This window comes from Tympanuchus pallidicinctus, unplaced genomic scaffold (genome assembly GCF_026119805.1).
Source record: "Tympanuchus pallidicinctus isolate F22 unplaced genomic scaffold, pur_lepc_1.0 scaffold3, whole genome shotgun sequence".
Classification (NCBI taxonomy): Eukaryota; Metazoa; Chordata; class Aves; order Galliformes; family Phasianidae; genus Tympanuchus; species Tympanuchus pallidicinctus.
In genome coordinates this window covers 31,302,991-31,330,481 of record NW_026294747.1, presented here as the reverse complement: position 1 = coordinate 31,330,481, position 27,491 = coordinate 31,302,991, and the positions used below count along the sequence as shown (strand labels likewise).

The window sequence follows — 27,491 nt, the reverse complement described above, 5'->3', positions numbered from 1 at the left end:
GGCCTTGAACACCTTTCAACCAGAATGGCATCCTACCCACTCTACAGAGGCACTGACAACAGGTACCAGCCTTGAGGCTGCAATCCTGCTAATGGCTTTCACAGCCATCACATGTAAGACTTTGGACAAGAAGCCCTGCATAATACTAGATGTGTATATGCCCTCCTGCTTAGCACAAAAGTGACAGGCTCAAAGCAGAATTAATATTTTCAGCAAAGGAGATGAAGAATCACTCAAAAAAAAACCAAAACCAACTCATATAAAGAGACTGCTGCAGGGGAAAATCAGTCAACCTAGATGAACTAGGCTCTCTAGCACCCTCAATAACTAGATGTATTTCTTCACTGTGTCTAACTGAAAAACAAAGTTCATATGCATGTATATATTACCTATAAATGGCAAATAAGCTAGTGTAAATCATTTCATGGAAATCAGAGGGTTACTGTGACTTTTGCCAGCTGAGGATTTGATTGTATCTCTCTCTATCTATTTACTAAAACATTCACACAACAAAACCTCCCTTTTCTTATCTTACGTTGTTCATATTTTATGTTTATGTTCTACAACAGGTTGGATGTTTAGAACATTGGCAATCATATGCTTATATATATGTATTCAATGTATAATGAATGCTTTAGGAAAAACGTGCACTCTCCATTGTTCTTTGTGTCGCCTAAATCACTTTTTAAAATTCATCAACATTTCACTATTATTACAAATAATCTTTTTTTTTTTATATAAAAGAAAAGGGTAATACTTTCACCTCCCACTGTGGCCCAGTGTCAAAAGGCAGAATATTTTCAAGGACCTCCAGAGTTCCAATGTCTGCATCTGACCCGTGTTAAAGATTCTCATTACAGTTGCTTCAAATGAATACAAAAGCTTTGTTTAATCCTAACTCAGGGGAAATGAAATACACTAGGCACGAGATGAAAGATCCAGTACCAGAGTGCTGTTTGAATGCACTGTGTGTTCTTAACATGGGCCATAAAAGAAGGCCATTTTAATATATCAAACTGTAGAATGCTCGAAATAGTGTAGTAGCAAAATAAATGTTATAAACTTGATGAGACAAAAAAAGGAAAACAGAAACATATTTTCTTTCTACTGGAATTTTGATAGGCAATTCTTTCCAAAAACGTTCAGTTTTCTTTTGCCAAAACGATCGATGACATTAATTCATCCAAGAAAGATATTTATGCAGTGCAAATTTAGCTGGGTTTTAATCTACCATTTATACCTTCCTAAAATTCATTTACTTCTTAAATTATTACTATTCTGTTCAAGAAGCAGGTAACAGAAGGAGACCATTTAAACTAGTATTACCTACACTACTGTCTATAGGGCACATAATTTACAGAACTATTTGGAAATGTAACACTTGCATTCAACAGAAATTCTAACTCATATATATGATAAAACATGCAAAAACATGTACCTGAATATTACAGTACATACCTGCTCACTGAAATCTGTTTGGTTTGTTTGTTTTCCATATTCCTTTTAAGTTACATGTAATTTTATCCATAGGTAAAGGGAATCTTAAACCTCTGTCCAATCTATTGGAGTGCTAACAAACTTTGAATTCCATGATTTGAGCATAATCTATGTTCTACTTAGGATAGGGAATGCATTAATTTTACTTAAACTCATGCTCCCTATACTCCAAATGTTACGCGCACATCTCTAAAACACAACGCATTGCTGTTTCAAGACCCATGACACCATTCTATATGACTGCACTGCAGATGTAATTACTCCAGAAACAGCCACACGTAGCTAGACAGCTTCTAGATCTGGAGTTAACTTGTTTTTAACTAACTTAAGACTCTAAGTTTTCTGTAGGCAAAGCAGAAAGACACAGGGTAGTAGGAATGCTATTTACAGGAGTGTCAAGGGAGACACAGTGCAGGGGATGCAAAGGCCCTTAAATGACTGTTCTATTTTTTAAAAGTTCTAGTTCAGGTTAATTTACATCTTTCGGTATCAGAACACTTTATATATATCTGGCAAAAAAGGGTTTAAATTTAGATATTTAAAGCTGGCATCAAGATGCACAGTGTGAAATAAGCAAGGAACCCATTTATAACATATATATCAGATAAAATACCACAAATCTTTCTGCCATCACTTCTGCATTGTGAGCCACCAAGACACATATTGTCATCAATCTGACTGGCACTCCTCACAGAAAGAAAGTCAATTATAGCACTCTTTGCTGGTTTTGAAACTACCATGGAACCACCTCTCATACCGAATGCTTACTAAAAAAAGAGAAAGCTACACAGGAAAATTTTTTAAGTTTGTCTCATCTTTGATCAAGAATTTACTGGAGGAAGAGGATGAAAAAAATAGATGAGGACAGAAAATAAGTGGGAGCAGACTACTGAAATAATTCAGAATGGAAAATGGAATTAATCTACAATATTACCATCTGAAAAAAGAAAAAGAATGTATAAAATGAATCGCTGAAGTAAAAGGTACATTTTATGGTCCTAGAGCTATTAATAAGTGCTGAAATTACATGAAATATTACATTCCTATGTAATTCTTTCTTCAATTGTTAACAAAAAATATTGTTTTCACTGTTTCATCAAAATTTTCCAAATCTCCCTTCACCATTTCAGTTCACTTACAAATACAGGTAAACTAAAACTTCAAGGTGGTAACAAAACTTTATGTACTGAATATGTTAAATATTTCCCTATACTTCTTTTCATAGAAATCAGAGATAACTTCAGATAGTTCTGGAAAATATTTCCCAGATTTTTGTGTATAATATCAAATCAAAATGAGAGCTGAAACTCACTTTTGTTATTCAGTCACGATAATCAAGAACTGTATTTCAAAAGCAGGAAATGGCCTCTGAGTTATTCTGTGATTAAGATCATGTGCTCTTATCTCAGAGACAATACTAAATTACTACTACTTTGTCATGGAATGTAAATTTGATCAAGAACAGCCAAAACAAATACCTATTACACCAATTACCAAAACTGAAAAATGTTACTAGCCTAGCTATACTCATTCTTGCTGGGCTTTAGCAAGATGTAAGAATAATCAAACACAGCAGTTAAACAAGGTGAACGTCTGAAATCTTAATACATTACAGCATGTTTCTTCCTCATATAATTAAGAATGACAAAAGTAGATATTGTGAGGCATAAAAAATGTAGTTATAATCTTATTTATCTCAGCTAATCTAGTGGAGTCTGCGGCACAGACAGATGTGCAATGCACCACTTCAAATACACCAACAAAGTACTACAGGAATGATTCTCCACAGAAAACCCAAGGGAAGTGGAAAAAGTAGGTAGGGGCTGGACTCAGATTTGAACTAAATATAGTGAGAGCTCTATCCAAACAGCACAACTCAATCTCTATTGAATCTAGTGTGTACACAAAGTAAATTAGTAAAATTTTGCAGGCACATTCACTGTTATATCATTATACAATAATTATTTGGAATATTTCCATCTATCAATAATGCCATCTGTCTCACCCAATACAAATGGACTACAACCCATCTGGCTTATTTTTTCTATTGATTACTCTGCTGAATGAGTTAGCAAAACTGCTTTTAAAATTATCATATTACATGACACTGTCATTAAAAGATGTGAAGTAAAAAAAAAAAACACATGATAAGACTTAATTGGGAGTCTGTCAGCTCTTCTTCCAGAAAGTTTTAGCAATGCTAAGTGCTTTTTTTTTTTTCTCTTTTTTTCTTTATTTTTTTTTTTTAAGATGGGGGCTACTTAAAATGCAAACTACTGGATTGGGCAGAACTGTTCCTCCACACTACCACACAATTGTTACTATTTCTGACTAACAAAGCTTCTTGAAGTTATCAAGAAGGTGTCAAAAGGTGTCTAAAGCATGCTGGTGAGAGCTTACTATTTATTAGAACTCCTAAGGAGACTGTGGAAGGAAAGTAGCTTAAAAATGGAGTGCTGGAAGCTGTTGATGGCTGGCACTTGTATTTGTTAATTCCAATTATTTTTCCTAGGCTTTGGCTTTGATTATATGTTTGTATAACCGTCTTTATTCTGCTTTATTCTGTTTTTACAGCACTGTTTTATCTTTTGATTTTAACTACTGCTTTCCTTAACTTTAATTTCTACAATGAACACTACTTAATAATAATATAAACTTTCCTGTCTATCTGAGTTTCAGCTGGTAAGGAATTGCTTTCTTCTGAGTGTCTGATATGGTGCTATGTTTTTGTTCTAGAAGAAATACAGTATTGATAACAAGCCAATGTTCATACTTGCTGCTGAGCAGTGTTGTACAGGGCCAAAGCTATTCTCAGTGAAGGGCCTGAGGAGTTGAGACAGAATTAGGACTGCTGACTTAAAGTGGCCAAAGGGATACTCTATACCATATGACATCACAGGGAAGGAGTTTTTTAGGGGATGGGAGTTCATCTGGATCTTCTTCACTGCTCAGGGCTGACTGAGCATTGTTTGGGGGAGATGGTGACCAATTATTTGTGCATCAGATGTTATATATATTCACATATATTTATATTTATATAATCTATTCTCCTTTTCTCTGTTTTAGTAAGTAATTTTATCTCAATCCATGAGTTCTACTTTGTGGGTTTTTTTTCTCAATTCTCTCCCTCCTCCATCCCATTGGGAAGGGGGAAGAGGCAGAGGAGGATTGTGTGGTGCTTAGCCATTTGCTGGGTTAAGCCACAAAGCCATCCACAGAATTTAAATTCTTACCTAGGCTCCCTTATCTAGTTTCAGTTTCTACAATGCCCTGTTAGTTTTAACAAGGGAATCCTCTCTTGTGTATACTTAAAATGCTGAGCCTAAGATTTTTTGCCAGCCCAGTGATTTAATGTTGCTTTGGTGTAAGTCCTTACTGGGGTTGCTTTCTTATTCTTCCCTTGCTGCTCATTTTTTCTTTCTCAACGGTGGATTCTTACTACAACCTTCCATCCCTCCACTAGACTTCTTATTTCTCTGCCCCTGAATAGTTATTCCAACAACACTTCAACTCCAACTGATGTAGGAAGAAGACAGAAGGAGAGGCAGGGTCTGTATTCCAGCTCTGTGGATATCATCCTTAATGGCTGGGCTTAGAGAGGCAATATTTGAGGCAATACTGGAGCAGTCAGGCTGCAGGGAACAGTGACTGGACAAAAGACACTGAGTTCCCTCCTGGTGTGAGGGAAAGCGGGATGGCAGCAATGGATAGGAGCTGTGCAAATAGCAAGGAATTACGTGGAAGTACATAGTCAGAGACTGATTGAAGAAAGCAAGTAAATAGTTACTAGAAAGTCCAGCCTAGTTACTGTTGCTGTTGTCTCCCTCTTCCCATCCTTAACACTGACTAGACCCACTCATCTGGTTATATATGAAAAGATATGGTTATTATGAAACATTCTGAAATTATTTTTCTTTTCATAGATGAAGAAGTTCCTAGGTTATTGTAATGGTCAGCTTCACGCCCACATCCTGCTCTTAAAACTTGTGTGTTATATAAACATACACAGAGAACAATTCTCACATTTCTATGTTACTTTCTGTTAGGTCATAAACAATGTATACAATTTCTATATTATATAAATATAATATAATATATTATATAAATATATATAACATATAACATTATATATATATTATATAAATATATATATAGTATATAAGATATATAATATATATCTTTATAATAGATTATATATATAATATAATATATAATGTATTATATGCATATATATATATATAATAACTCAACTGAAATTGTGGACTGGTATTATTTATGTAGAGGATATTTACCAGACATCACTATGTCACAGAATAATAATCATTTTTGATGCTCCAAAAGAAACCTTTGACAGTTGTGATGTCTATGCTCTAGTCACTTTGTTAAATACAATTAATTCAATCATAAGACATGATAATTTCACTATTAAACACAGAATATTTAGCAAGCAGAAATGCAAAGTCTAATATCTCTACTAAAATACAATTAAAACTGGTTTATAATGTCTAGTTTACGAGAATTGAGTTATGATATTCATTGTGTTGCTTTCCCTAATAAAATCTTTTTTCCATGGCTGGCAGAAGAGCAATTTCAATTGAGACATCATTTGTTCCTATTAAGCAATCTGCAGGTTGTTATTGATTCATGCCTTTGACCACTGCTTTGAATAAAGTTCAAAAATAACAAAATACTTTTATGTTTGTTTGACTTAATTTACTTGCAGAGAACAGACTATTATTTCATTTCTATGATTCTATGATTGAGGCCACTGTATGTCCTAGAACTCTCTGTAGTACTACTGGCATAAAACAAACAAACAAAAAACTAAGATAAACAAGGGATGTGCTACTGATATTTTTAAACATAGATGCTTTCAGAATAAAGCTACTGTGTTTTGGCTTCCGGAAAGTGAGTATCTTACAGGCTCCTTCAAATAAAACATTAAGAAGCATGAAAAGTACATTTCCTGTTTTTATTGATTCTATGCAGGCAAGGAGAAGTGTAATATATTTCAACAGTAAGCTCTACTGTTTTCCCCTGTTCCCAGGGTAGAATCAGCCAAAAAGAACATTTCTCCTAATAATATGCCAGCTAGTACTTCTGCAAAACAAAAGCTCATTGATAAATATCTATTTAAATTAAATTAACAATTGCATGATCAGTTATATTTTCAGGAAATGATAGTTCACGCTGGATCTTTGCGATAGAAGTGTTTGAAACATCTTTATCTACGCTTTGCTGTTTACATAACCAATTCCTAATCATAAAAGTATGCATAGCATGAAAAAAATGCAACCATATCCATTGATAAAATGATAGGGAAATTGGAATATTCAGCTGATAATCCATCTTGTTCCCACTGATATTTTTAATTTTTCCAATTGTTAGATCCTGCTGTGGTACATATTACTCACCTCCTAATATTTTTGTACTATTTCTGATACTGTCATTAATGAATAAAACCTAATTAGCACAGAGCAAGATTCATAAGCACCCTACAGCAATGCTTTATACATAAATCCTCTAGGATGTTTTCTTTTAAACATTCCCAAAGCCAGCTAGGCAGCTAACTCTTCACAGGAGTATGTGTAGGCAGCAATCCATTCTTTAAGCTATGACTTGAGCAATCAGAAATTGCCAAGAGTCAGATACTATTAATAACCCAAAAGCAAGCAATCTCATGAGGTGTTTCTCAAGTAGCTAAGAAGAAACTGTCTAGTTATATCACTAAGTGTAAGACCTAGAAGACTATATAAAGAGCAGCTGGAATGTACAATAATTACAGAGTATTTATAAGATTCTACATGGAACAAGGAAAATTTTCAAAGAACAGCAAAACATTACCAATCTGCCCTCAAATCTGTGCCTATATATATTACAAATAAGGAAGTATGTGGGCTTCATGGTCATGGTACATGTTACTTATTAGTCACAGAACAAAAAACAGTTTCAGCTTTTCAAAATGACCAAGCTTTACAGGATCAACTCTGACAATATTGTCTCTACCCTAAAATAGCTTAATGATGCTATGACTCCATGCAACATCTCTAATTGCAGCCTCAAAGACATCATGAAATGGTAAATCTTATAAAAAATGACAGCTAAAGATAGTATACTGTTAAGATAATATTGAAAATGCACTGATGTCACACTTGCTGTTTCCATTTAATGCTTGCAGCATTGATCCATAAAACCCATAAAGTTGGCAGACTCAACATCATCTTAAGAACTATGCTAATATCTCCATGGCAAGTCTGAGAACTGAGTATAAACATAATTAGTAAAAACAAAGGCTGAGATCTTCAGTAAGACACAAACTTTGGAACAATGTTCTTTACAGAAAAAAAAACCTAAGACATGACTGAATTACAAAAGAATAAAATAGCTCTCTGTGTGATGGTCTTATTTAGAGGAACGTATCTTTCTGAGTTCCTTAAGTGATTCCAAACAAAACCGTAAAAAGTTATTACCATTTTTCAGCAGCAGTCATAAAGATGAGGTTATTTCTACACTCCGCAAGTTAGCTACTTCTGAGAATTTTAAGTAAATAAGAACTTTAATAACTGACCTGTTTCAAATATACTGTAAAATTCAAGGCATTCACGAAAAATACTAGAACATAAAAAACACCTGACAGCATGCCCTAGAGTAGAAATTGCAAGGTGTAAAACAAACAGTACATTTTACAGTAAAAACAGAAATGAAAAATCAGATCTTAGCAGACCTGTAAGAGTGCTACAGAGATAACTGGGAATCTTTCAAATTCAATACCCTTAGTCTTGGAGGAAGGTACTTAGGAGGATATCTTATTACAAAATCTATGTTAACTGTGTCAGCTTTCATGCAAGTCTACCTATTGCCTCAGAAAAACAAGTGCATAGCACAGACAGACTGAGCATGAATTCAAACAAAAAGAAAAGGTTTGGGAAGCATTGTCCCTTCTAACAGGGCAATATTAGCTATTAATGCATGCTATGCTTCCAGGCCACATATCTCCCAAGAAACTATAACAAAAAAATTCTATTAAGTTCCATAGCAATTATGTAGTAACTACTCTTGTTTACTCATTTATAGAGTAGCTACATTTTGTTTATAAGATTTGCGGTCATTACCTTTTTAATGCTTGCAGAGTGTTCTGTGGCTATTTAAGCAAAATGGTACGTGCATAACGGAAATGATTATGATATTATAAATCACTGGGGAAATTATTGTACTGTTAGAGATAATCTAGAGTCAACCAGTAAACTGGAACACCCCATCCTGTTATAAAAGTCCAGCTGAATAATAAATAATAATAAGCAGCGAAATGCTAAACTCAGTTGTCACGACAATATTGCTTGTAAGAAAGAACGGGAGAAAAAATCTCAACAGAACAACTAACAAAAAGTTAAAGTGCCCTGTTCCTACTCTACAAAAATATATGGGCAGAGGTAATTCAAATAAGGTATTGTTCACATTTTTACTAGAGGAACTGACTGCTTTTTAAGAGTTTTTTTCTATATTGCTTTGGGAATTAAGACAAAGTTAGTGATGAATATAACTTTCTATTAAGCAATTTTCTTTCTCAATTGTGCACAACCACTTATGAGCCAGAACATAACAGCTCAATCAGACCTTATTATATTAGCTTTACTTGAACCACTCTGAAATGTACTGAGAAAATTCTGATATTACTACAAGACAGAGGGAGGAAAAAGACAACTTAGAATGAGGGAAGTGGATATCACAGCTACCTTTTTACAATCTCTTAATTTCTTCTTCCATATAGAATGAGCAACAGGAATGTGTTTGCTGTCGGTTACATAGCAGATCGCTGTGATCACATGGAGTAGCGTAGTCTTCTGGCTCATAGCCTGGAGGACTTTCTCAACATGACTGAGAGCAACTGTGGCCTCAGTCCACACACCACCACTAACAAGCTGCATAGTACATGGTACTAGGCCAATCTGTCCAGCACAGTAGAGAATATCTCCAACCTGGAGGAATAAATAAATAAATAAAATTATAGGATTACATAGGAAACAAAGGGAAAAAAAAATCAATTTTCCAAGTAATTTCTTTCAGCATTACTGTTCTTTGCGATCCTTTATCAGTCACTAAAAATGTAGCAAACGTCATTCTAAAGGTCAGTTTTGATAGGGCTTTATATACTTCACATGAATACAGCACCATAATAAACTTTAAACCAACAGTTAATATATGGATGTATGCATCACCTCAAAGTAATATCCGACGTAACTGTTAGTTTGTGTTGATGCCCCAATATGATTAAATACATTCTTGCTTTCTTTTAAGTAAGCTTCCATTTCTTTTCAATATTCATTTGTTTCACTGTACATTTTCAGAGTGAGAATTGCACACTGTCTTTCAGAGTATTACAAAAATCATCATACACCTCTTGAAAGCAAAAGCAAATTGCAGATTGAAAATAAGATACAAAAGAGTGCTACTTAATTAGAGAAGGGTTTGTCTTTTGAAAATTGAATTAAATGGGCGGTCAGATATGCCACAAATATATGTTAAACCGAACTGCAATGCAGTTACCTTGGGCTGATTTTCCTATATTTTCCCAGCAACACTGAACACCTGTTTTCTTGAAAGGAGGCAGAAAAGGAAATTTTTATTCTTACGATTCAGACATCTCAGAGATTTATTATAAAACCTTAATGTAAATATCAGAACTTTTCATCCTCTTATTCTGTACTTCTCTACAAGGTCTATACATTCCCTGATCAGAGAAGCAATGAATATTGTTCCGAATCAGAAGAAAACTAAGCACAGAAGTGGGAAGTAAGGTGGGCGTAATCACCTTTGAAGAGTGCATAGGAAGCAATTTGCTGTAGAGAGGGGAAATGGACTGAGCAAGATATCTTCAGAAATTTTTTTCCAGAACTTACTGTAAAAACTGTAAAAATTCTTTACAATTAAGAAAAATTTAAAAAGAAATCTGTGTCCTAGAAGACATGGCAATCAAACCATGTGACAGACCCATATGCAACTCCAAATCTGTCCTCATAACTGTCTGTGCCTCACAAAAGACTCACACATGTAACTATTGGAAGAGTATCTTATACAATTTGGCATACAAGTTCTATGATTAGCAGCTGAAGAGGGGGAGGAGGCAGAGAGGAAACATATCAACTGACACTCATCAACAATTTAAATTGTTTAAAATATCTGAAATATTGTTTTGATAATGCTATATATAATCCTGAATTTTGAAAAAAATATGCAAGTAATATTTTACTTTATAGGAACAAATGGTCTTTTTTTTTTTTTTTTTTTTTTTTTCTAGTGCTATTTTAAAATATGTGCCATTGAACGAGGGAGTCCAGCCAGCTATCAAGTGGCATACTGACAAGATGAGAAAAAAATTCAAGAAGATATGACTCAGAGAGACACAGGTTTGTTTTAAAATTAAGCCATTTATTTCTACCTCTGCTAAGTGAAATCCATGTACTAGTCAAAAACTCTGATACAGGTAGTTAATAGTTTACAGAAAAAAATCACACTGGCAATATTTCTTCCTCTTTCTGCTGGGCTCCTGGTTTTCCATGCATTACCCATTTTAATTATTAGGTAGACAGAAGAGCTGTTCACCCAGTTCACTTCCTCTTTCTTGAACAGATTGTTTGAGACATAATATGAATACTAATTAATGATAAAATATCTGTCAGTGTTTTGAAATACGGACTAAGATAGCACTTTCTTAAAGTATCTTGGATAGTTCTGATACAATTAGCTACATTGATCATAAGCAAGGTCAAAAAATATCTCTGAAGGATTTGAGCAAAATTGGCACTGCTTTTGGCTCAGGTTCAGTGGGAATTTTGCAGAATTCGTTAAAAAATAATTTTAAAAAAACCCCTCTGTTCCTAACATACTTGTTTGTATCCTAAGCTGTAATTAATAGAAAAACAGAGTTCTCAACATGCTACTATGCTATGAAAGGGTGGATTCAAGGGGGAAGAAGGGGAAAAGGGTCAAAAGAGGCCACAGGTTTTGAGCAACTGTACTTCAGGGGGACATAATTGAGAGTAAGGAGGGGGGGAGGGATGTTCTCCTCATTCCCAGTGACTTGGTCATGAAAAGCAAATATAAATAAACAATCAGCAGGGGCAAAGTAGCAAACCAGTAAAAACACTGTTTTAGCAGATTTCAAGAGGTTGTCTCCAGAGTGTTTGAAGCATTATACGGAAAATTGTTAGCAGAGTAAAAAGCATTTAAAACAGGGAAGACTTTATAATATTTTTTTCACAGTGCTGAACAACAAGAGATGTCACAATGTATGGTGCCAGTCCTTGTGTTGTGAAAGTGTTCAGCAAAATGCTGCTAGAATGCTGCAACAGTTTATCCTTTTGGAGCATCTTCAAAGATAACACAAGATTTTTTCAGACTATAGATTCACAGTGTATCAACTCTAGAGGACTTCCATATTCAGTAAATTCAGCACCAAAACAAAACTACAATATAGCGGATGCGTAATCATACACTGGAAGCTCCCATAAACTTGTAATTGCAGGATACCTCTAGATTTGCACTGAGTTGGTTCTTGTTTTGCTTGTTTTTGTTAACAAAGGCCAACAGCAACTACAGAAACTTTATAAAACTTTTCCTACTGGTATTATTAAAACTTGCTAGTGATTGACTAGCATAAATATAAAAGCGCAGAGAATTTTTAATAGAAACATTTTGACCATTCACCTATAGGTTTTTATGCCAATGTTAATATTTGCACTATATGAACCAATACACTTTTCTTTGAAAGGGTGAAGTCAATATGCAATTAACCAAACCTTTATTCTGAAGGCAGTATGGTGTCTGAGTGACTGCTGCCCTTTAACAGGTCAGGGTACACAAAAGATTCAGTGACCCTTTGACCTAACAGTGAAATAGCCTACAATTATGCTCAGTCAATGTAAATAAGCATAACTGACAATGTGCTAATAGGCTGCCTCTGGTCATCCATGTGTACCTCTGACCTTAATGAAGACCTAAATCAATTAATACTCCAGGCAATAAAGACCTCTGGCTGATTAAGTTAGCTAGAAATCATCTTTTCTAACAGGATTAGAGCTATAAGGTGGTGAACTTTTTATTTAATATATGATAATCCTTTCTTCCTAGGGCCCTTTTATTTTAGCTAATGATGGTAAAATTGCTTTTTGCAATGTGAAATCTTTTATTCAGCTACCCAATGTGAATAAAGTTTTAAAGGTACCATTTAGACAATGGTAACTGAAAGGCTCTGAGTTCATACTGTGAACACAAATTACATCTGATTAAAATGCTTCCAATACATCACAGTCTTCAATATGATGTGTGTGTTTTTTCTTAAACTATTTAGCCTACAAATGTGTAGGCTAAAAATTCAATAAATAAGTTGGTCATACATAGTTTAGCTTTATTCAGGTTCTCTTTGAGAAAATGAGTTTAACACCAGCAGCCAAAAGATGGAGGATATAAACCCAAATGAAAAATTAAAAAATTGTTTTTACTATCCTTAACTAAACAGAAATTGACTCACATAAAAATCTACTTATAACGTGAATAAGATGCTTGTATATTGCTCTCAAAAATGCAGAGCTTTCCTTTAATAAAATAACTGCTTCTCTTAGGTTCAAAACAGCATAAACTAATCAGTGGTATCTGTTACTGCTTTCTTATTGAAATTTCTGTAACATTTCTGCAGCTTTCAGAGATTTGTAACTCAGTTCTCAAATGCTGTGACAGCAGCTAGCTAATTCTCAAGCTAAGTTGGACCTTTGTGTGTTTCAAAATCTATTTGATTACCTAATCTGCATGACTACAGAATACTCATCTTCTTGTATTGTCATTCACTATTACAATTTATATTATCAAAATGTGATACATTTTTTTCTGTTTGAACTTATATTTGTGCTTTCTAAGCCACAACAAACATCCACCGAGTATTTTTGTACCAAGAACTGACAAAAATACTGCACTTGTCTATACAGTTGTGTTTTTTTAACTGTAATTTAGCAAAATTAACATACACTGTCCAACATTCATATCCGACACTGAGCAAAATTTGTGCATTTCTTAATTAAAAACTATAGAAAAGAGAAGCACTATTTCCCATATTATGTACAAAAATAAATAGTTTAAACGGACCACTAAATCAACCGTCCATCTGAAAAAGCCACAATATTCAGTGTTATAAATATAAAGCAACTTTTGAAAGTTCTTCTAAATATCTCTCATTCCTACTCTGTGCTTCCCAACCATGAATACCTGCTATCCTCTAAAATCCAAATAATTAAATAATGCAAATTAAGCCTTTAAACTGCACTGGATTTAAAGCAAATCATCAAAGCAGATACTCCTGAAGGTGTGTAGCCCCTTGAAGTTTACCGAAATGCTAAATGCACAGGCATGAGGGAGACAATCAGGTCACAAAGCATAAGAAAGATCAAAGACCAAAGTTTCAACTTCAAAATTATTATTTTTTTAACTGTTCTAGATCATCACAGAAAACTATCATTTGTATACGTTTTGTATATATGTATATGTGGCAATGTGTTGGTTATATTCAAATACTGACCCATGTTGAATCAATTTATTCAACTGATGGGAACAAAACCCACGTATTTTTGATTTTTAGAAAGAAAAGATTCTGTAAGGATTAAAACTGAAATGTTCACATAAAAACATCTCAAAAGCTGTCATTCACTTTCCAGGGGAGTGTAAAACATAGAACAGAAACAAATTTAGTTTTTTAAGTCAGTAAATGTAGCCATGAACATTAGGAAATATCTCAATAAGGTGGATGAAAAAGCTTTGCCACATAATATATTCATGTGAGCATGACAGCAAGGCTGAAGCCTGCTCCCAAACACTCATTGTAGTCCACGTAGAATATCCAAAACATAGGGATGAAATGAAGAAAATGGAGGTAAAGTGTATTACATTATGTATTTATATATATTTTGGTCAATGTCCTGTAACGGTGCACAGATCATATATTGTTCCTTCATGGAAAATTACAATTGGACAGTTCAAACATTTGCCATAGAGGATAAACTGTTCTTCATGTCCAAAAGGATGTTTTTTTCCACCCTCCAAAAACGAGCAGTCTTTGTATTGGAAAATGAGCAAGCTAATTAGAGTATTATTCTTTAATGCATTTCCTTCTTGGGACAGTGGAATTCTAGCATTCTCAACTATTAATCTGTCACCTTTTACAAAACCTACCATTTTCTCTGAAGCTTTGAAAAAAATCACAAGTTCTCACACAAGTACATTAGCAAAATCTGGCAACTGTGAAAAACTGCAGAACATTCAGCTTTATGAACATACCTTATCTAAAAGATGGAGTAAAACTTCCAAACTGATTATCATTTACTCATTTCATATTCATATCACTGTGGATGAAGATGCCAAGCCAAACAAATGAGAAAAAGAAGAACTTAGATTAATCTACTGCACACTAATTGGGCTGGGATGGGGAAGGAGAGACTTCATAAAATCAATTAATCAAGAAAAATAAAGGTATACTCACAAGGTCCAGAAAAACAATGTGGAAAAGATTAGTGTCTAAAGTTGTAAAGTGTCAAAAATGACAATGTGGACATGGAATATTGAGCAACGGATATAAAATTTTAGAAAATACATCTTATGTCCAATATCATTGACTGCATTTTTGAATTACAATTACATATGCATAGATAAGGAAATGTAATAGTTGTAATTCATTTGAATTCTTAAAATATCTGATTCAGCATCTTTGCAAATTATTTTTAACTCTGCTAATTAAAAATGCTGTTAAATAGCTGATAGGCTGTGAGGAGAGAGTAATGAAAATGCCAGTGTGCTGAACTGGGGTGCCGTAGGGATTGGTATCAGGCCTGACTTTATTTAACATCTTCATTAAGTCAATGGAAGAAGGCATTAACAGCATGGTAATGAAACTCATGGAGGATACTAAACTAGAATGTACACCAATAGAAATAATAAAAATGGACACTTAGGAGAAATGAAAACATATACCAGAACATACGGCAAAAATATTTTGAATCACAGATATTCGTATCATGGAAGAAAACTTGACTGCAGCAGTGCTGAGCATTGTATCATAACTCTTTCTAACTAGTAACAAATTAATTATAATATTAAAGAAGGTTGTTTCTGTCTCTGTTCTCATGAAACAGGTTAGACTTATCAGATCTACCAAATATTTGTTCTAGAACAAGTAACACTAATCCTTGGATAATGGTGTAAAATTTTCTAAAGAGTCAGTAACTGACATCATATTCTACGATTTTAAAAAGAATGTTGTAAGAGATGATGTCACATCAAAGTTTCAGATAACTGCTCAGTTTTTAAGTACTTTTTTAAAATTCCTAACAGTTAATCAATAACATCAATTTTCATCTAATAGGCTAGAACTGCTGAACTCAAAGTATGAAAAACATTTTAATCAGCTAGGGTAAGGATATAAAAAATAAAAATATATACTTTTTGTTTTCAAATAGTAAATATCAAACCTTGCATGAGTTTAGATAAACATCCATTTGATGTTCCAAGACAGTTCATTCATGATTTTGCTACTTATGACTATTATACTAAATTTACTCTGATGGGGATAGGTTTATAACATCAGCATTCTTTCTTTCTCAGTTCTGTGTATGAAACAACAACAACAGTATAATTAGAATGTTCTCTCTTTGATTTCTACATTTTTCTCTGTCTATACTTTGAAGGGAATGGTTCTACAGGAACAGATAGCATATAGAAGAGCGGGACAATAAGGTTCTTCTATCCATGCACAATATCTAAAGGAAGATAAAACAGAGAAAGTGATGCAACATCCTTATATACTTACTTGTGCTTATACTACAAGCCTTGTCTCTACCTTTTTTCCTTAAACAGTAACGTACAATACACTTAAGGATCTTATCATATCTTGCTCACATTAATTGCTGCTGTTACTAAAAATGTCCACTTACAGTAAACTAAATCATCATGTAAACTACAACTGCAGTGATAAAGCAGTCCAATAAGTCACACTAGAAATTTCTGGGTTGAAGTTTCATTAGGTTTATTCATATTTCCAGTTAACTAGTGGAAACTTCTACCACCCTATCCTCCCTTATGGTTATAAGAGTGTTACTGCTCAAGGCTGTAACATATTTCTGGAATTCAGGATCCAAGAAGAATAAAGATTGTAGTCATAAAATACTATGAAGAATAAGTTAGTATTTTCCCTTTCCTACCTGATGGATAACTAGGCAGAGAAAATACTCTGCACTGAAAGATAAAACCTGTTCATTCCACTACAATAATTCCCTACAAAATGCACACTGTATGAAACACACTAACACCATGATATTCCATTCTTACAGAAAAGATTGCTTTCCCAGCCACCACTTGGCTTAAAATTCTTACTGAAAACATGCCTTTCAGGAATGTCATTGGATACTTAAGGTAATGGTTTGTGATAATTGGGAGAAAGGAAAGAAATAGTTTCAGAAAATCAAGCATTGGTTTGAAAACAGTTAATTATATTGACAGTATTGCTAAGCTGAAAGTGATAATTCTTAGTTTAGCAATTTAGTGCAGCTTCACACTTCACCTATTCTCTGTGTATATGCAGTCTAACAGGAATTTTACTTATGTCTGTGACTATGCAATAAGCAAAATTAAATTTTGTGTCAAAATTAATTTGTGTCAAAGACTATTCAGTGCACAAGTCCAACTTACAATAGATATCCCCACCACCTCCAAGTGGGAAAGAAAAGTGACTTATTTGTCACAGCTATACACATATGTACAGTCTATGCAATAGCAACACAAATAGCAAATACAAAATATATATTTCATTGCTATTTACATGATATTTAACCTATTTATTCGTATTGTGGTGATAAGACTTTATTCACTTTGAAGTACAATGGTTAAAACTTACTTAAGCACAAGAAATGATGACTTCGAAACAGTGTCAATGGTGTTATCATTGGAAAATCTTTGAACTTGTTATTTGAATTTCATAAATAACCAATGGAGCAACTCTTCAAAAACAGAGTCTGTATCAAAGCAAACTATTTAAATATATAATTTTGCTTTTAAACTTAGGAAAATTATAGGCATTTCACAGAAAATATGACCCAGTATGTCAAGACAAATGTCTAATACTTTTTTCTTCCAGTCTAACAGAAAAAGCTTCTAATTATCAATGAAACAGTATTTTAAAATTATTCAAATTGCCAAAAATAATAATGGAAACTGTCCTGTATAAAACTTATAGACTATTTATCCAACATACAAGATTGAAATTGAATGACTTACATGTATGTACAAGCGTTGTTTTGAGGTCTGAAAATTTTTTTTATGTTATTTAAAGATTGCTCTTCTGTTTTTTTTTTTAGTCTAAATTCAGCCAGTAAGAATTATTTGCTAAGAAGTCTGGTTAAATACAGTTAACATGCAGCACCTTTCAATCTGTTATTTCAGAGTTTGCATTTGACAGTGTAAGTCTTCTCAACACTTAACCACAAGCCATATAGAACCTGCAACTTGGGCCAGGAGTTAAATTTTATAGTTCTTACAGGGAAAAATATTATGTTTTTGGAAAAAAAAAAAAAAAATCACATGCTGATAGTGAATAATTAAGTGTTCAAAGCAAAGAAAAATGAACTTTTTCTGTGATGCATGTTTTGAACTTCCAATAGCAAGTCCGAGTCTTCAGAATAGCTGTTAGAATTAGGAAGGATGCAAATAGGGAATGAAAATGGGTAGGAAAGAATTATAGATGCAATAAGAAAAAAGGTGGAGAACCAGAGTAGTTCCAACTAATGTTTTTAATTCTAATGTTAATCCACAGTATCACAGATGTTAAAGAAATGCAATTCACTGTACAACATGACTTTGTAAAAATGATGTCATTCTTTGATTTCATGCAAAACTTAGTAGAAGCAGCAAGCTGCTTACTGCAGGACTAGGCCATGGATGTAGATAAAGATAATTGTGAGATTCATATGTCATAAGCCCTTTAAATAACAATTAGAGAATAATAAATCTTTACAGCTCAACACCTTCCCAATACAGGAAGCAGAGAGTTAACCAGAGTACCTAATTTAAAAAAAAAAAAAAAAAATTTAAAGGAGGAATAAATCTGCTATAGGGAGCTGGCTTGATAGACCTTTGAAGGTCTTCAAAACTCTCACTAATATGTTATTCTCTCAAAAATATTCCCATAATTCTGCTGTCTCCCATCATTCCTTGCCTCGAGATTCATCTGTCAACTTTGATGCATCTTTTAAAGTACCCCTCCAAGCCTAAAAACCATGACTACAGACCACAGAAGAGAACTCTTTGCTTTGAAACTAGCTGATCAATCAGAAGATCATTTACCTGCAAGCATTATTTGGTGAAGCTAAAGCGGCACATCAACCAGCAGCATCTGAAGGCTGAGGCAGCAAAACGTCAACAACAAATTGTCATTGGCATTCCATTTATGAGCCTTCAAACAGCATCAGATCTTTTCCATGAGAAACCAGATCAGGTCAGACTGGAGCTGAATATTTCTTAACAAGCTAACCATCAAAAGAACTTACGTTTTGAATAAAAAGGCTATCATTTGTTGATTTGAATATCAAAGGGATCCACTGCAAACTCCCAGTCTAGAAAAACCTCCCTAAGCTACACCAGACAGGTGTTTAATAATCTATTATTAAGGCACTATTTTAGGTTACTCAGAATCATAAAAAATAGCTGTAACTGTGAAGCTGCAAATGGGACTGCACAAAGAAATGAATGCTATTAACATACTATTAACAATTCAAAAGAATGAGTTGACATACCAATCAAACTTGTTAATTGACTGTCAATGGCCTGTCCCTGAATATACAACATGACTGCATTATATATTTCAAATGCTGACAGGAAGACAGTTTCATTTGCATTAACTTCATAAACTGATCAACAACCAAACTGCCACATACATTTATAATGGGAAGCTGAATCATTTCAATATTCATGCAGCTCTGTAATTGTAAATTAGGTACTGGCAAACAATACAATACTGTACATACACTAAAATATCCTAAATTTCTCTGACCTAGTTTATTAAAAAAAAAAAAAGAAAGAGAGAGAGAACATGGAAAAAAGTTGTCTCTTACAAAGATGATTATTACTTTAATTTATGGTTCATGCCTTAGGCAAAATTTGCTTGCAGCCTATTTTGCAGCCATATTTTATAATGCTACTGTAGATGCATAACTGGTCTGCAATATATGAGGTGCACAAAGTGATGTAAAATTTTCCTTGCTTTCTTTCTGTGAAGTGTAAATGTCATTAAAATGGAGTAAATCTGTAAAAAAGTGAATGAAAATCTGTACTATTTCCCTGCTATGACAATAAGCAGATGTCAGCACTAAAACCACTGCAACTTTCTAATTAGATATTGAAACATGTAATTTAAAGTGGAAAGTATTGTTCTTGCACATCCTTCCTCGCGTCCTAGAATTTATTGCCCTCAAAGGTTCTGCCTATGTAAAGCATGTTGACCAAAAATATCTCATAATTACAGCCGTTCAGTTTCATTGGGATTGACAGTGATAGCAGCTGAAATGGCTGTAACAGCACTGCCATTTTAGCCAAATGGTTAGTCAGACATACTTTGACGAAAGTCACAAATCACAGTAGTTGTAAGAGCAGAAGTGTTTCTTATACTCCTACGTGCATTTATCAACACAGTAGAAGTGATCATAGGCTGACAGTAACAGGAAAGCTACAAAAAAGAAATCCGTAACAAAAGACAGAGATGAACACTTATCTCATTTAGGATCTCCCACTGCGATATTTAGGATATTGCACTTATTCTTATTGAAAAATATAGCTAACAGTTAAGCCTTCTAATATTGTCCTTACCAACTTTGTATATAACTATCTATTTATATGGTTTGATTGTATAGGGTAGATATGAAAAAAGAAATTTGTTTTTATTTGTTCATGAAGTGCTGTAGGCATATTTATCACAGTTTATACAGAAATAATAGCATTGCTTTGAGAACTGGAGAAATGAAGCTAAGTAGAAATGTCATAAATGAGGATTAAGTCATGAGGCTTTAAAAAGGTTCCACTGAAATCTAAGTAGTAATTGATCAAAAATTCTGAAGTTGTCAGGTCAAGAACATTCCATCTCTATCTGTATGACCTGGAGGGAACATAAGCAAGTTTTAAACACCTCAACAGTAAATGTATGTTGTCTTCTTTTGCTCTCTTTTATTACTACTACTTTCATCCTATCAGTACAGCAGCCATTTCCCTGACTTTAAAGTTATTGCAAGAAGAACCATGCACTATACACCAGCATAACCATACAGATATCACATAAATGTCAAATAAATCTGCAGTCATGACAATCTTCTGCATTTCTTTTCACATAAAGCATATCAGAGGACAATTTCTGTGAGCTACTATATTTTAGACTTTATTATTTGTACTACAGATGTAAGACTGAGAAGCAAAAAATATTCACATTTATTGTTCTAGCAATTGCAATTGAAGAGTAGAAAGATTAACAAATGGAAATATAAATCCATTTGAAAAGCTGGAATATAGAGGAGTCACTGTGGTGATAGCAGTCCCAAATCATCCTAACTGATAATCACAAAAGATTATTTATACTACAAAGTAGATATTAGCTTTGATATCTTTCCTGAAGTATAAACTGAGTAACTGTCATACTGAACAACATCTTATATGGGTACTGCTAAGTTCTTACACTGACAACACAGGCATCGTTACGGCTGCAACACTCCATCAGATAATCAGTTTAATATACACAGTATGTCATTAAAAGCTTTTTGTTAAACCATCAAGGTAAGAACATCTCATCACTAGAAGGATGTAGTATCTATAAAACCAACCATCATAGAAGGAGCTGGTCATTTATGTGCTAATAGTAACATACAGCTACAGTGAATTCAGCAATTCATGCTCCAAGATTTATGAATATTGATCATAAAATATATACACATACACAGATAAAATACATGCACACAAGCACATTACTGAAACACAAATTGTGAAGGATATTCACATTTCAAAAAGGCACTTTATTCGTTATAAGAAGCTGTAGTTTGACATAATTGCTTCAAGATTTACATTTTAAATGATCACTTGCTAATTTACTGAAATATACATACTCAATGAATTTTTCACTATCTTTGCTGAAATATTCCTGACTTTCAATTGCCTCTGACCAGCACAGATTATCAGGGTGGGGATAAAAATTGTGATTCATCACTCCTGTTCTTAAGAATGAAATTGTAACAGCAGTTCAGACCAGCAGAGTAAAACAAAACTATACATGAGTTTAAACCATCAATAAATTTCTTGTTATTCTACTACTATAGTTTCTGAATAATTAGATTAATGTCAGAACTATATGTATAATACAAGACTAATGTCTAAATTTCATTTATAGAATTCAAATTTATTGGTGCCTTTTCAGAACTTAGGAAAAAATAATCTTGCAGATTTGTTATTGTTCAAAAGAAGAAACCTTAAACTTCACACATTGTAAGCCACAGACAACTTAACCAAGACTCTTCAGGCAATTCCTTAAATACAGAATAAGATCTGATAGATTGCTTCACAGGAGGGAAAAGCCCAGAAAGAAAATGTTCAGTGAATGTTTAGTAATTTATCCATCTAAGAAATATCCAAAGCCTTTCCATCCCACAAGGAGAAGACTGAAAGACTAAGCACCACATAAACTTACCATAATATAGATCTCTTTTTAACCTTATGTGCTCTTTGTCCAAGGGCTGTGATCCATGTAATAACTCCAGAAGATATACATATTCAACAACATTTGTAAAAGTTCTGTTTTGCATGATTAAAATTCACTTACTTATCAAGACAGTTAGAACAAAGTTGAACCATAAGGAAATAAAACCAGGTTTGTCTCATGTGTATTTTTGTCACAGAAAGAATTGCAATATTTGTAAGTCACATCCCTAGCATGACAAAAACGTAAATAAGTTTCCTGTAACAGAGTTGCAGTTAATGCTAATGTATTATTTACTACACTCATCTCAACTTTCACAACAATCCCATCCTGTTCAGTTGTCATTACTATAATTACCCCTTTTCCAAAGCAGTTGGGTGTTTGAGTTGGTTGAATTGGGACATACACAAAAAAGTAAACACAAGCCTTTGCAGCTGGGGACTAGACATTGACAATCTTGTGTATTGGGTATTCAACCTTGATAGGGCAGTTCTCAGGTTGCTCCATATGAGACAAATGTCTCATCAACATTTTAAGGTTTTAATGCCCAATATTTCATAGCAAGAATGTCATTGCAACTTATTCCTTTAAAACATTCATGACTTTTACTGTCATGAAATTAAGACTATTGCAGAAGGCTTTTTTAGTCTCTAACAATGTAGGAGGGTTTCTTCCTATTATAGAGGCATTCAGTTTTGCTTTCCTACCTGGTAAAACATGAAAATGACTTTCAGATACATAAAATGCATGTTAAATATCAACAGAATTGAAGTCTGCTGACTTTCTTCCGCAAAATCAAGTATGCAATGCAATTTACAGTATCTAACTGAACCAACTCAAAATCTGGCAGTTACGAAGCCAAACTGCAGTATAACTTAAACTATACTATTATTATTGCTTAAGGCTAAACACATAGCTCAAAAGTCTACCACAATCCTAACAGGAATATCACTGATAAAACAGCAAAAACAAAAAAAATAGCAGAAAACAGCTGTTGTTTCAATCTAAGATTAGTATATGACAAAAACATGGTGTAACAATTCAATTTCCAGTTTGTATCATATATCCCATAACTCACGATGCTTAACAAGAATATGAATGTGCTATGTCATTTCCATAGACATTTCAAAGTACGTTAAAATTTTTAGTGTTGAACAACTTAGTTTATGTATATCTTAAGAATTCATACTTTATTTTCAAATGCCAAAACCTACCATATCAAGAGTAGTAAGCCCTATCATGAAACCAACTATTACCATATACCAAAAACACTCCACTAATAAGGTTCCTAGGTTTGTTACTCAGCTACAAATGTTGCAGAATTTTAGCCTAAGGTTTCTCAAGTCTTCCTTATAGACACTGAATAGAAGATCCTTGAAGACTTATGGATGATGTCTGTTTAGGTTCTCAAGGACCATACTGAGTTTTGGTTCTTGGAAAATGACAATTCATAGTTCACCATGAGACATTAAAGAAGGTCTGTCTTTCTGCAGTATGTGTTTTTGGGTACACATGCATAAATATATATATACATCTAAGAAATTAAATATAAGCATGCTATCAACACTATCTTTATATACTATGTATACTCATGCTACAGTCTTTCCATTCAGAAAATGCAGAATATAGAGACGATGGGAAGACTCTTAAGAGCTTCAGTGATCTCCATTGAATTTAAGCATGAGAAGATGATCATGTGTGATAAATCAAGATACAAAATTACTAAGTTACAGAGATCACAAATCAGTAGGAAAAATATGCAAATCTAGAAATCACCTGAAAAATTCAATTTTGCTGAATAGTCAAATGACGTTTCTGAAGCTCGCTGCAGTATAGCGGCAAGAAGAACCTCTATGATGAGTGCAGAAAAAGTAATTCAGGATGAAATATGTTAGGAACTGCTACTGATTTTTGTCTACAGGAGACATGATATGCTTCAACAAAACCATTTCACAACACCGAAGTTTGGAAGTTTACTCCAAGCTCAGATTGAGGAACACACTCTTAGAAGAATCAGACTACACATTTGTGAGTTAGAATTCTCCCTGAATTTTGTCACTTCAAATTCAAAAGTTAATCATTTCCATAACTCAGTCTGACTCCACAATCTTTATTTTAATCTTTTATATATCCAATATTAGATACTATTGCCCTGTTCAAATCCAAAACTCTCTCCTGTGCTAAAATGTAAGCCCACAAGCAGTTTCAGTTTCAATCCTTATCAATTTGACCCTCCTGGTTACTGAGTTTTAGAATCCATCAGCTAAATAATACATAATATTAACATAATTCATGGACATGCACCCAATATTAACATCAACTGTGTATTTCATGTGTGACATAAGTACAAATTGGATCTGCAACTGCAAGGCTATTACATCTGAAATTCATAGAATGATTTGGATTGGAAGGGACCTTTAAGATCATCTAGTTCCAACTCCTCTGTTATAAAAGCAGGGACACCTCCCTCTAAGCAGGTTGCACAAAGCTCCATCCAGCCTGGCCTTGAATGCCTACAGGAAGGAGGGATTCAAAACCTCACCAGGCAACCTATTCTAGTGTTTCACCACATTGTCAAATAAAGAATTTCTCCCTAATATATTGTCTAAATCTACTCTCTTCCAGTTTAAATCCATTTCCCCTTGTCCTGTTGCTACCTGCTCTTATAAACAGTCCTACCCCAGCTTTCCTGTAGGCCTCCTTCAGATACTGCAAGGCCACTATAATGTCTGCTTGGAACCTTCTCTTCTCCAGGCTAGAGAGCCCCAGCTCTCTCAGTCTGTTATCACAGCATAGGTGTTCCAGCCCTCTGATTATCTTTGTGGCCTTCCTCTGGACCTGCTCCAACAACTCCATGTCCTTCTTGTGTTGGGGGCTCCAGAACTGGACACAATACTTCAGGTGGGGTCTCACAAGAGCAGAGTAGAGGGGCAGAATCACCTCCCTTGACCTGCTGGTCCATTTCTCTTGATGCAGCCCGGGATACTGGGCTTTCTGGGCTGCAGGTGCACACTGCCATTCCATGCTGAATCTCTCATGAACAAATACCCACAAATCCTTCTTCTCAGGGCTGCTCTCAAGTCATTCTCCGCCCAACCTGTATTTGTGATTGAGATTGCCCTGACTCAGATTGAGGACCTTGCACTTCATGAGGTTGGCATGGGCCTCTCTCTCAAGCCTGTCCAAGTCCCGCTGGATAGCATCCCTTCCCTCTAGCATGTTAACTACACCACTCAGCTTGGTATGGTCTGCAAACTTGCAGAAGGTGCACTCAATCCCACTGTCCATGTCACCTACAGGGATGCTACTTAACACCAATCCCAGCACTGATCCCTGAGGAATGCCACTCATCACCAGTCTCCACTTGGACACTGAGCCTTGATCACAACTCCAGCCAATTCCCTATCCATTCTTCATATCCATTTTTCTCCAACTTGGCAACCAGGATGTCATGCAGGACAGTGTCAAATGCTTTGCACAAGTCCAATTTTTGCCCCAAGTCCTAATAGTGTAAGTTTTTACAACAAATTTACCTCAGTTCTTAAGTTTTGCTTATACACACACATCATATGCCCACACTAAACACTTTCATGTGCTTGCACATCTAACTAGCAACAGAACAGTGGCAACAGGATTGAAAAACAGAAGTTCTCACACTACATCTTCTGCAACAGGAAAGTCACAATACATAAATACATTGTTTTGTCTAACTTTAATAAATGTATTGTCTACTGGACTGCAAGAAAGAATTATATTTAAATTGTATATACTCTCAACTCTCAGCCAACTCAACTTCACAGAGAAATATTGTCCTCGGTGCAGTTGTTTTTCAACAAACTATGGACCTAGTCAAATTTTTCAAGGTAGTTTCACCTGGAGCTATAAGTAAAATAGAAATTTAAGCTTTTCTTTTAAGATAAAACAAACAAACAAAAAAAACCACATTTATTTTAACTTAAACATAGAAATTTTAAAAATTTTAATCTCTTATAATCATGGTTGGAATTGATGACCTTGAAAGTGTTTTCCAAACTAAATTATTCTATGATTCCAGATATATGCCATGAGGATTCTCTTTCAAAACACAGCAAAACCTTGTAATTTTTTTTGCAAGACATACAGTTCTTGAGACTGTAACTATTAATGGTTAACTATTACACGAGTTAAAATAAAGATCTGGATCAAATAAATGAACCTTACTCACATCTATATGCTTGAGCTCTTATAATAAAGGACCCCATCTTTACAATATTTAAAATAGTTCAAAACTATCCCGATCTGTTCAGTATAATGTTGAAAAACAGAATGCAAAAGCAAAATTAATACTTCCTACTACATAATTATCATATTTATATAAGCACTTGATATAGAAATGACTCAGATGGAGGACCTCACACTAAAGTCTAAACGGCAATTGTTTTCAACTGTTCTTTTGAGGTCCACAGTCGCATCAAGCCATGTTCATAACTAAAATCTTAAATCAAATAGAATATGTGTGGCTATCAGGAAACCTATAACCTCAACAGAAAATATTTTAATCCTTATTGTGAAGTCAAATAGTTAAGAAGAGACAGTTTCCTATTTGAAATTTCTCTATTGTTAAAAATGCTCTGGATACAATCTTACAGTGACTCATAAGCTGGTATAAATTTTAGAAGTCTGCACAAGTCACTGTAGACTAGAGGGATTTGGAAGAAGAGACTGTAATTTGCAGCTGTTATTTGTATGTGTCATGCTTTAAAGAACAGTAAAGAGAAAGGAGAAATTACTTCCTCTTTCCAATTCTCAGTTTGGTTTCATATGCTTAAAATAAGCATGGATTCAGGATTTGGATCTCTTGCTGGATGATGCATGCAAGGTTTCTAAACAAAGTAAAGAATTAATACTATTAAACAACTATTAACTACGATTAAACTCTTTGCACCTGCTATAGTTTCCATGGAAATAAATAGGAGGCATTACTTTTGAAGTAGTTTTTTGTTTTCTTTTTTTTTCCCCCCCAAAACCTCAACAGCCTTACTATGTATGCATACTTCTGAATTTTGACTTTTACAGATGTCCATGTTGTCAATATTGCTCAGCAGTTAGCAGCTCCCATGGAGAAATTGAGAGCTCAGAAAAACTGAAAATGTTATATGCTGAAGAGTAATCTAATAATATATAATAACAATATAAAAATACAGTTGGTTAACTACCACTGTACTGACAACAAAGGATTTCTATTTTAAATAACTGT

The 27,491-nt window shown here is 34.1% G+C and overlaps 1 protein-coding gene across 9 annotated transcripts in view; it reads right to left on the bottom strand.

Annotated features, from left to right (window-relative positions):
• DPH6 (diphthamine biosynthesis 6) overlaps nucleotides 1-27,491 on the bottom strand; it is a 178,132-nt gene that overhangs the window by 51,537 nt on the left and 99,104 nt on the right. For 7 of the 9 annotated variants that reach the window (XM_052693900.1, XM_052693901.1, XM_052693902.1 and 4 more), the window contains exon 13: nucleotides 9,231-9,473. The exons of the other annotated variants lie outside the window; for them this stretch is intronic. In XM_052693900.1, the coding sequence (XP_052549860.1) occupies nucleotides 9,231-9,473 (243 nt within the window). The remainder of the gene's footprint in view (nucleotides 1-9,230; nucleotides 9,474-27,491) is intronic. 9 annotated transcript variants of the gene reach the window in all.